The sequence below is a fragment of the Garra rufa genome, chromosome 2 (genome assembly GCF_049309525.1).
Source record: "Garra rufa chromosome 2, GarRuf1.0, whole genome shotgun sequence".
Classification (NCBI taxonomy): domain Eukaryota; kingdom Metazoa; phylum Chordata; class Actinopteri; order Cypriniformes; family Cyprinidae; genus Garra; species Garra rufa.
The window spans coordinates 29122701-29134764 of NC_133362.1; the positions used below are offsets into that span (position 1 = coordinate 29122701).

General features: G+C 35.7%; 1 protein-coding gene across 2 annotated transcripts in view; it reads left to right on the top strand.

Annotated features, from left to right (window-relative positions):
* The window catches only part of gfra1a (gdnf family receptor alpha 1a), a 117990-nt gene extending 106129 nt beyond the window's left edge, over positions 1 to 11861 (top strand). For both annotated transcript variants that reach the window (XM_073834064.1, XM_073834065.1), the window contains 2 exons: positions 5584 to 5628; positions 9615 to 11861. In XM_073834064.1, the coding sequence (XP_073690165.1) occupies positions 5584 to 5628; positions 9615 to 9758 (189 nt within the window). In that variant the 3' untranslated portion in view covers positions 9759 to 11861. The remainder of the gene's footprint in view (positions 1 to 5583; positions 5629 to 9614) is intronic.
* The last annotated feature ends 203 nt before the right edge of the window (positions 11862 to 12064 follow it).

Sequence of the window (12064 nt, forward strand, 5' to 3'; positions counted from 1 at the left end):
GAGGGTTTGGTGTATGTGTATGTGCCTCAGGGAATGCAGGGTTTTAAAACAGACTATGTGTTTGTGAGCCCCATGTGATAGGGGGTAATACATACTTCTGGTGATCTTGAAATGTTTTAGGAAGGGAATAGTTCAGTCACGTTTGCCTAATTTACATAGGAGAACTATACTATATTATATGGGACACCAAGGTGAGTTGTCAAATTTTTAATTTCACTGAATATTTCTCAAGGGTAAGTTTATTTTCGAAAGTCTACTTCTGTAAAGGCACAAACCTTGGTCTGGCTTAGGGAAAATAATACAGTACAGTTGTCAGTGATCTTTTAAGTCAAGTTGTCAGACTATATGGGGTAAGTTGTCACAAAGATCATTTGGCATTAATAAAGCATATCGGATTTTGAATGGGAAACGGGAGACAGAAATTTCAGTTGCTTGAATATTTAAAAGATTAGTTAACTCCAAAATTAAAATTTCCTCATAATTTACTTACCCCTATGTCATCCACGATGTTCAAGTCTTTCTTTCCTTAGTCGAAAGGAAAAGGATTTTGAGGAAAAGATTCCATGATTTTTCTCCTTATAGTGAACTTTAAGGACAATTAGCAGGTTGAAGGTCCAGTTTCAGTTTCTGCAGTTTCAATACAGCTTCAAAGGGCTCTACACGATCATAGCCTAGGAATAATGGTCTTATCTAGCGAAATGATCTGTCATTTTCTAAAAAAAATAAATAAATAAAAATGTGTATTTTTAACCACAAATGCTTGACTTTACACATTATGTAATCACATTGGAAAGGTCACGCATGAGGTCACACATGGGGGTGGGTAAATTATCAGAAAATTTTAATTCAGGTGTGATTTAACTATTTAGGCTAAATTAACATTTAAAACATTTTTAAAAATTCTCAAATTAACAGTTAATAAATAAATGAATACCATTAATGGTTGACTTTTATCTTTAACAACTGTAATAGAAATTTCATGATGTTTACAATCTACATAATGATCACAGTGGTTGTCCTCATTTAGGAGGGTTTTGAACTCTTTAATTCTATAGCGCTTTATTACAATATAGATTATTTCAAAGGAACTTCTTCAAAAATGACACAAATTCAAATTCTGTTGCAAAGCAGCTCTAAAAAGAGACAATAATATTCTTATTCAGCTCAATGTTTCAGTTCAATATAGTTTATCAATTATGAAACAAGATCAATTCAGCTATAAGCAGCTCTGCAGAAGACAATAAAGTGGTGGTAACACTTTCTATGAAGCCCCTATTTATAACACATTATAACGGTATTTCTAAGGCATTATAATAAATGCATAATGCATTATAAGAAACCTTATAATATGTCATACCATCTCATGAATAATCATAACAACAATTATAATACATTATAATACTTGAGTATTTGAAGTTATAACTTTTAAGATTATGATTGTTTATAAGACACAATGAACGGCATATTAAATCTTCTTAATTTATAATGGACTATATCATATTACATTTATTTTTTACATTATATTACGTTTTATTTTGATGGTCCCCTAAGTCTATTGACTATAAGCTTAAACTTTCTAACTACATGCCAACTAACACTCCTTAGAGTATTAGTAGGCTTAGGTTATGGTTGGGCTAGGTAGAATGTTCATGTACTTGCAAAGTTACTTATAATATAACATAATAGTTTGTCTTTTGGGGAAACATCGAAATTTAGTGTTAGCATATATTCAGCATAATAATAATTACTGCTAGCTGACATGCAGTTGCAGAGTTACTTATCAAAAGCTGTCTGAAGGGTACCATCAAAATCATCAAACTGTTCATATTACACATTTATCTAAACTGATACCTGATCTTAGGGTTCTTTCGGAAATATTATTATAATTACTTATAAGTGGTCTTTGTATGCTTTAAGTAAAGTGACATGAGAAACATGGCAAGATATGAGACTTATAATATGTTATAACTATGAGGAGGTAATCATTCTCTTAAAAGCTATAACCACAAAAAAGTACAAATTATAATACATTAAAACTGTTCTTATGAATACTCATGAGATGATATAACATATTATAAGGTTTTTTATAATGCATTATGCATTCATTATAATGCCTTAAGAATACCCTTATAATGTATTATAAATACGGGCTTCATAGAAAGTGTTACCAAAGTGGTTATTCAGCTCAGGTCAGTTTAGTGTTGATTCAATCCAGTTTAACTAGTGTCGATGTTACAAAATGCATCAACTATGAAAAAAAGTCAGTTTAGCTGTAAAGCAGCTCTACAGGAGACAATTGTGTCATTATCCAGCTCAATTCGGTTTAAAGGTTGTATCAGCGATTTCTAGCCTAAAACATAAGTGTCAATTTCAGCTTACCTTTCTTCAGGATCCGCTCGCTGCCTGCCCCATAAATTGTCTGTGAAAAAAACGCGTCTCTCTGGTCAGCCTAGGGTCCGAGATATGCCAAAAAAACAATCGGTACTACCAACCTTTCCACACAAAAACAAACAGTGTTCCAACCAATCAGCGTCAGGGATTTGGTGTTGTGGACTTTCGCTCCGCCTCCCTCACATCCCTGCACCAGTAGGAAAGTCCACAACACCAAACCCCTGACGCTGATTGGTTGGAACACTGTTTGGTTATCTGTGGTGTGTTGATAGCGCCGATTGTTTTTTTTGGCATATCTCGGACCCTAGGCTGACCAGAGAGACGCGGTTTTTTCACAGACAATTTATGGGGCAGGCAGCGAGCGGATCGTGATGAAAGGTCAGCTGAAATCGACACTTTATGTTTTAGGCTAGAAATCGCTGATACAACCTTTAAGTTTTGTTCTCATCCGATAGTTCCAGTGCAGACAAATTTGCAATTACTAAATATTAAAGGAGAAGTTCACTTCCAGAATGAAAAAATTCTGATAATTTACTTACCCTTTTGTCATCCAAGATATTCATATCTTTCTTCAGTGTAATTTTTTTTTTTTTTTTTTGGAGGACAACATTCCAGGTATTTTCTCCATATAGTGTACTTCAATGGGAGCCAATATATTTATATACTTTTTAAGCACAAATGCTCATTTTGCACTAGCTTACATGATCATGTTGGAAAAGTCACATGCAGTTAATTCTTCGTCTGTGTACTTCAGTTCAGGTAGGGCAGGCCAAAAAAATCTATTTTTCTCCTTCAACTTCGTTTTACCTTTTTTGTAAAACGTTTTTGACTTTCTTTGCACGTTCGCATCGGTAAACACTGGGTCGAAACCTCCACCTGTGTCACACGATTACGTAATGTGTGAGGTCAAGCTAGTGCAAGATAAGCATTTGTGGTTAAAAATGAAATTAATTTGCATTTTTCTTAAAAAATGACCAATAGTTTTGCTAGATAAGACACTTATTCCTAGGCTAGGATTGTGTAGAGCCCTTTGAAGCTGCACTGAAACTGCAATTTGGACCATCATCCCATTAGCCACCATTGAAGTCATCTATATGGAGAAAAATCCATGTTTCCCTCAAAAACATGAATTTCTTTTCGACTGAAGAAAGAAAGACATGAACATTTTGGATTGTTTGTGAGTAAATTATCAGGAAATGTTCATTTTGGAAGTGAACTAATCCTTTAAGTATCTTTTAAACCCCAACTTAGAAAGCCAAAGGTGAAAGTGGACCAAAACTCCGTCAGCTGAGGCCTCTGCTCTCAGGCCTAAATTAACTTATTTGTGTAATCAGACTTTTGACTGAACACCTTATAAGTACAGCTTTCCTGTAGCTCAAACAGTAGAGCATGGTGATGCTATGCCAAGGTCATGGATTTTATTCTCAAGAAATTCTTGAACTGATAAAATGCTTACCTTGAATGCAATGCAATTCACTTTGGATATAAGTGTCTGCCAAATGCGTAAATGTAAATATACTGAGATACAGCCCTTGTGGCAACTTCTCAATCTGACAACAAGCTCCACACACCCCTACATGCTATTTACTGTTAGAGTTGGCCATATACAGCACATCTTTTAATTAGAAACAAGGCTAATATATAATCACAGACATTAGGGCACGCACACACACATACATCCACACCCATACACTCCAACAGAGAGCAGCGCAGCATCAGGAGAAAGTGGTTTGAGAGTGAAGTTAATGAGTTTACATGTTTTTGTATTAGCCTCACTGCTAAACGTAGTCCTCTGAGGGGGAGCAGCTGTCAGTGTTAAAATGAGGAGAAGAACAGAGACGTGGAGTGTGGACTCAAGGGATATGTCTGTCAGTCTTTCTTCATCGGTTACAAATGATCGCAGCACAAGCAGCTGACCTCCAGGAAAACTAGCAAGACGACTTCTGCATACGAACACCGTGTTAATAATGTAGCCTCTTGCTTTTCTCTCACTCTTGTTTAGAACCGAGATGTTTACAGCCAGCCATACTGTTTGGCTATGTTGTAGAAAGGCTTTTTGCCTTTGCAGGTTTTCATTGAGTAAAATGACAGAGCCAGATGTGCATTACAGCCCCCAAAACAAAGAGACATATGGTAATACCCCATCTTGTGTAAACGCATGTCAGAATGCAAGTATTGGGCATATTTGCTAAATTATTGAACGCTATGCCTTAGCCGTACGGGAGAAATCTCTGGGTTCAGTGTGAACTCATGTTCTAAATATATAATAAAAGTGAGAAACTCTCTGCTTAGTATGCTGTCAAGTGATTCAGTGAGATTAAGGGCCAATTCCATGAGTTTTTCTTTTTTGCACTATTAAAGTGGCATATCTTGCACTTTGGAGAGCATTTTTGCTTCAATGTAATTAAAACAGCACTTGATGTGTACAGAGAACAATTATCCAACTTTATTTTTTTTTTCGCCTGAACATTACACATTTGTTGGTTTATTTCTTCAATTTTGAAATAGTTTTAACGGCACTAGGACCACTCTGGGAGAAATTAATCATTGATATTAAACCTCAAATCCTCTTTTTGCTGCTCCATAGATGCGGTTGTTTATAATGTTTAATGCTGGCCAAGGCATTGCTTTATCATGCTGAGCTCTGGCTTAGATTCAAGTCGGCTAGTTTCCGCCAACATGCAGGAATCCATTCATTATACTGTCTCCTATATCACCAGGTCTCCTATATCACCACCGCTTCTCACTTTCTTAGACACACATACCTATACAACAAGTACACACACATAAGGAAGTGAAATCCGAACTAAACTGTAAGCATCTGAAGATTACATTCGAAATACTAATATATGAGCATTGATTGTGAGAAATACCTGCTATGATTAATATGATTAATATTAATAGCTTGCGCAAACATTAAATTCTCTATAGTTATATTGACACTATCTAAAGAGAGAATCACAATAGATTTCACACTTGTCAATATCATTATAAAGCACATTACTAATACAATGCAATTTACGGCTATAAAATTGCAGCTATAAACAGCAGTCAGATCGTTTGCCATTTATCATGCGGTGAGGATCATCCTGCAGCATTGTTGTAAAATATTGTTTGGTAAGGGTTTTCTTGGTCAAAGATGTTATTATTTATATCCAATTGATTTAACAGAGCTTTCTTTTTCTTTTCTAGGCTCAGAAGCTGAAGACAAACAACACAATAGATGTGTTATGTGTGGTAAGTATCCTTCAAACATACTTCTTTCAAGTTAGAAAAAAAAATGACAGCACATCCAAAACCAGACATATCTCTGATATATGTCAAGTGCTATTGAAAGCATGCATCAATGATGGAAAAGAGAGACAAAGCAGTAATTATCTCATGTCACGTTGACCCCTTTCGGCTGAACCTTGACCTGGCACTAGAGGGTCCTTCCCGCCCAGTAGGGCTGGGCGATTAATCGAAAAATAATCGAAATCGACATTCAGAACCTATAATCGATCAAATGTTTCCAGGTCGATTATTTCGATTACTTTCCCTTTAAAAACAGTACCGCGTGTGGAGTCACGTGACCCCGCTCCGTTACATTACGTTATTCCGCCGACATGTCCATGGAGAGCTTAAAAAATTTACACGATATACAAGAGTAATTTTGTTTAGAAGACAGTGCTTATTTTCTACTTTGAAAGTGCATTTTAGGTTTTCGGCCGAAAGACTTTTATCACCGAAACAACACGGCCGAAACAGTATGTTGACACAAACAGAAACCACAGCCTGCACGTGCTTGTCTGAAGCAACACGTCTGCGGTGTGGACGTATGGAAAGACCCACGGATAGCGATTTGCAAAACTTGTTTTGCCGAAATTTCCAGAGGGGTTGTGTCTGCAGTCGTGCGTGCAGTGATAAGAGCAGAGATCGAGACAAGATGTAGCTTTCAGTGAGTGAAAAACATTAGCTTTACGACGTTGGTGTTACGTCACAATATTTTAAAGATATGTCTTTTCATACTGTATTTTTATTAATATTTATGTTTTAAACCATGGAGGTGAGCCAATGGATATCACACAAGCAACGTGAAAACTGCGCAATGTTAAAATGAAAGTGAAAACGGATTTTCAGCATCTGACGTGCATTCTCTCAGAGACAATGAGAGACGATTATACTTCATATGCTGATATTAATTTAGTCCCCTAATATTTTCCTTGTGCCCTGAAGATGGTGGGAAACGTATAAAAAGAAACGTATATTGTGCAAGGTTTGTTTCAGAAAATCGGTTCTTGAAATAAAGCTCTTAATTTTAATTGAAAACTGCACTGTTATTAGGGGTTAAGAAAGTATTAATTATGATTTCAGGTGTTAAATGTGGGGACTGAAAGACAAGAAATGATGAAACTTCAAAAGGCTATCCATTGAATAAATCTGAGCGCTGCACGTTTCAAAGTCATTTGTTGCGCTGCTTTGTATACCAGTCTGACAGCGCCTCCTGCTGGAAGAGAAACGCGTAGACTTGTAAATGTGAATTTTTTTACAGTCTATGATGTGATGGATCCAGAAGATAATGTTATAAAAATGTAAACGATTAAACAATTTAAACAAAGGCAGTAAAAAATATGTATGTGTCAAGTAATAAAATACTTGATTGATAATAATTGTTTAAATTAATATAATTGATTTATTCTTTGAAACTTTAATATTAATGTATGCAATTGCAATGCCTTGATTCTAGTAAGATTAGTACACAGTCATAGCCATAAAAGGAATGGTACTAATAATTGGCATAATTTTTTCGGGGTTTCGGTTTTCGGCCTTGGTTTCCTCTTTTTCGGTTTTCGGTTTCGGCCAAGAATTTTCATTTCGGTGCATCCCTACTTGTCAGTGAACTATGAGGGCAAAAAAATAAATATTATATAAATATAATTAAATATAATTTTATTAATAAATAAAATAATCGTTCATTAATCGTAATCGAGTTAAAATGTTCAATTAATCGAGATTTTGATTTTAGGCCAAATCGCCCAGCCCTACCGCCCAGTATGCACATGATCTTTGCGTTGGGCGATGGCAAAATGTGAACAGTGCTTATCTTCTGCCTTTTAAAGTTCACTAAATGTCATTGTACATAATAAAAGCAACATTATATACTAGAATGACATTTAGTGTTGCAGCAGCAGGTCCAAACAGCCCTAAAACTGAGGACCTCTTTTCAGAGAACAATTTCACTGCTGAATCACAGAGATTTTCTAATCTCTCAGACATCTGAACCCATGTTAGGTATAACTCAGACAGAATGGCATTTTTATTTTTGAATGAATTGGAAGTTGTTTTTTTTTGGTTGCTTTTATAGGGACATTAGCAATTGTTTGCAAGGTGAAAGTCTTTTAAAAAACACATTTTTTTTAAAAACACATTATGGTGTACTAAATGCAGGGCGCTATCCCCATTTAAATTTTTCTGGATTCCGGGTTTTTATATCCGTTTGCATTTTTCTAGACGCTGTTTTAATGGTTAAATTAAGAAATATTAATTAAAAAGCATGCCAAATTAATTTAAATCATGAAACATACACAATTTAACAGCAATGTATTAAAATTTTAACAAAAATATTTTTTTAAGTTCAGTTTTATTTTGAACAAATTCTGTTTTCCATTCATTTTTTTGCATTCCATTTGAATGGTTTTATTAAATTTTAATAACCAAAAGCACCTCTAATTAACAGATTTTTTTTATAATTTATTATTTTATTCTTTTTTTTCTCAGAAATACTGTGTTGTATATTTACATTTTGCTGGTACATAGATTATGGTAAAAAAAAATTGTAAACATTACTTAAAAATAATGTTTTAATAAAAATATCATAATTAGTAGTAGTGCAGTACTATCATTACATTAAGTAATATATTTCTGTCAAGTTTAACCAAAATTTTATTTGGATGGGTTGCTGTAAAGACCTTTAAGTTTCTGTTTGTATGGACGTTTTTCCTAACGCAGAAGACACGCCTGACTCTTAACTGGAAGGATACTTTGCATTTCCGGTCTCCAGTGTTTCTAGTCAAATTATTATATATTCCAAGCTGATAATCTAATGTTACATCCATTAAAATGTTTTTAAAAAGCACATGGCTCCATAGCGCCATCACTTTGCAATGTCGCAATGACCTTCATTTGCCAGTGCCTTACTCCTCAAAGTTTAATGAGTGTGTAGATGACACAAAGCCGATGTTAGCTACATTAAAAAAATTGGGTTTCTATTTGAATGGGTTCCTGTTAAGACCGGAACAGAAGAGCATCCAATCTGAAGTTAGAATTCGTAATGGCGGCGCTCATTGTTTACTCAGGAAAAAAGAAGTGGACTTCTATGGTGCCCGCGAGTTTGACCTTCCAAAATTCCGATTAAATGCAGCTCCAAAGGACTCTAAACGATCCCAGCTGAGGAAGAATGGTCTTATCTAGCGAAAAGATCAGTTATTTTTCTAAGAAAATTGACCATTTATATACTTTTTAACCTCAAATGCTCATCTTGTCTAGCTCTGCCTGAACTGTTTTCCGGTTTAAGAAAGTTAGGGTAGGTCGAAAAACTCCCATTTTATTTTCTTTAAAATCGTCCTGCATCGCTGCAGAAGTACCGACCCAGAGTTTACTAAGTGAACATGCAAAGAAGATCAAACGCCCTTTGCAAAAAAGGTAAAACAGTGATGTAGGACAATTTTGACCCTTCTTTCTTTGGCTGGGATCATTTAGAGCCCTTTGAAGCTGCATTTAACCTGTATTTTGGAAGTTCAATCTCGGGGGCACCATAGAAGTCCACTATATGGAGAGAAATCCTGAAATGTTTTCCTCAAAAAACATAATTTCTTTACTACTGAAAAAAGAAAGACATGATCATCTTGAATGACAAGGGGGTGAGTAAATTATCTGTAAATTTTTGCTCTGGAAGTGAACTTCTCCTTTAATATTCACAGACATGTGTCAAGTGTACTGACCTAATTTTTATTTATTCAGCAAATTCTGTAACATTCAGTGTTATTCAGTAAATTCCATTTTTAATTTACGTTTTTAGCATTACAAAAATCATATTAAAGCCTTGGGAAGCCAAGCACATATGCTTAAAACATCAATAATGGAAAAATACGGCAAAATCAAATAGCTGAACTCTCTGACCTTTTGGCTAGTAAGAATAAATGCTCATCCTCTTTCTTGCCTGTTCACTGTTGTGTTTCCCCAAGGACCCACAGATCGATGACCCCAGCTCCTCCAACACCATCTCCAGGAATTCGTCTCCTCGGCAGGCGCCTCTATCAGGCCTTAGCTCTCTGCTGCTCCTGCTGGCTACCTCCTTGCACTGCATCTTCACCGTAGTGATGTTGTAGCCACCTAAGAACATAAAACACGGACAGTCACAATTTGTACAAAGTCAGTCGCTGTTCCTGGTCAATCTGTTGTACTCAGTACTCTCTCTCTCTCTCTTTCTCTCTCTTAGTCCCTCCCGTCCTCTCTCTTGCTGTTCTGTTTTTTAAGAGCTTTTGTTGATGTTGTTGATGCAACGACGCAAAGTGGTCTTGGTGTACTCGAGTTTCTGTCTCTTCCCTCCTGATTTCGCATCGGAAGATGAAACGTGAAAGAAATGCGAGAGAACCTCGGAATCATTGCAGCATTCCCATGTGATGTTGTGCCGTCTACGCAAACGCTGGTGTTTCGAGGGCCAGAAATCATAAGGACTCCTGTCAAAGCAGTAGAGATTAATCTTATCTGTGCGTATGTGTGCACTATCCATTGCTCACTGGCACAGAAAAAGTAAGACCAAGACACTATTAAAACTTAAGTTTTGAGATGTGCTCACTGTTTATTTCAACAAATTGTCTTTTTTTAGTGAACATTATTAGAGTCTCACTAATTGTGCTTCTCTGTAGTTTTTCTATAGCATCACTGGCCCATCTATAGGTCAAACATATCAAAAGACATTTGCAAAACATCTAGTCATAGAAAGTTTAGAGGGTTTGGAGGGGAGTTTACTGATCAAGAGTTTCTGGATGACCAACAGGACAGTAGCTTGTCTGAAAATACATGAAGGAGCCTATTTGACAATTTTGCTCTTGTTTGTCATGGTGTGTTTGCGTGTGGCTGCATGTGTGAATGCGTAATGCTGTTTGTACGTGAGGATGAGGTCACGGGTTGACTGGATGGATATGTCAATAGAACTGGGGTTTTATAACTCCTGTCACAGTTTATGAAGGAAAACATGGACTGAGGCCAGACAGCAGCATTGATTCTTGTGAAATCAGACGATGTGTCAAGGTTCTGTGTTACAACTGCATATACAAGTATCTGTAAATTGCACATCACCACTCACCAACCGGCATCCGCGTATCTATCAAGTGTATATTGCCTTTCTGATGTTGCTTTGACAGGGATTTTCATACTTTGGCCCAAACGAAACATGCAAACTAGTCACATATGTATTATATACTGTAGCCAGTTTTTTGTACTGTATGTCTATACAAAAGTTACTGAAAGAGTCAGTAGCGGTGATCCTGCATCACAGTTATTTAAAATCGGTGAGAATTCTTTCAAAAGAGAAAAAAAAAATACCCAGAAGTCTTATATATGTCAGTATGAGGCATGTGCAGTTTAACCACCTCAGCGGTACATGTTAAAAGAGTCTATGACATGCTGCTTTGGTTCATGTGGCATTTTGAACAAAAATAATGTATTGTTGTACTCCATGTTATTTACAGGACATTTTAAGTGCTACATAAAAAATACACAAACATATATATACTTCTACATGAGCTATGTTTATAGAGCCTGCTATATTTGAATTGGGATCTGGTTGTACAATGTATTATCATATTGGATGAGGATTTATTGCTTTTCTCAGTAACTATATATGCAGTATATATTTTTGTTTAGAGATTACAGTACAAACTAAGACTTGCATCTGCAATTATTTGCTGTCCTGTCCTATATCCCAACTGAAGGAAATATACAACAGCCATTTATTTACTATAACACTATGTTATTGTTTTATGGTAAGCCAAAAAGAAAGAAAAAATCTCTTATTTTTGTATCTTTTTGCATTATGAGTTTATTTATTGTAATGTTGTCTTTTCTGCTGGTAAGCAGTACAGAAACTTTAAACATACGAACATTAAAAAACCAAGCATGAGTGATGGAAATGCAATAAAGGCTTTTGGATGCAGTGTGTTATGGATTCTACGCAGGCATTTTGTGGTGGTGGTCTGCTGGATTTGGCTTTGGTTGCAACATAAAGTTGCTGTGAATGTGCTTTCGATGGGAGCAGGACAGTAAGAATCCCACATTGTAAAAAACTATATTTCTCTACATCTACATCTTATTGCTCCAGAGAATTTACAAATGAAACACAAGACTCTTCCACAATCTGTCACATTTCTTCTTAGCTTGTGAAAATGTAAAAAGTATTCTATGAAAACGATTAAAAATGTTGACTCATTCACCTTTGTTGTGTTTTGTTTTTACGTGGAGGGTATATAAAAAGAATTTAGCCTAAAAATCGATAGCAATACTTTTGTTTATAGGAGGAGACAGCAGGTCAGTGATAGCTACTTTGAGGACTGCTCAATTAATAAAGTGCCAGATTCGCTTTATTTTCGCATTTACATGATTTTCAATTTTTTGTGCAGAGAAGTTTTCAGAA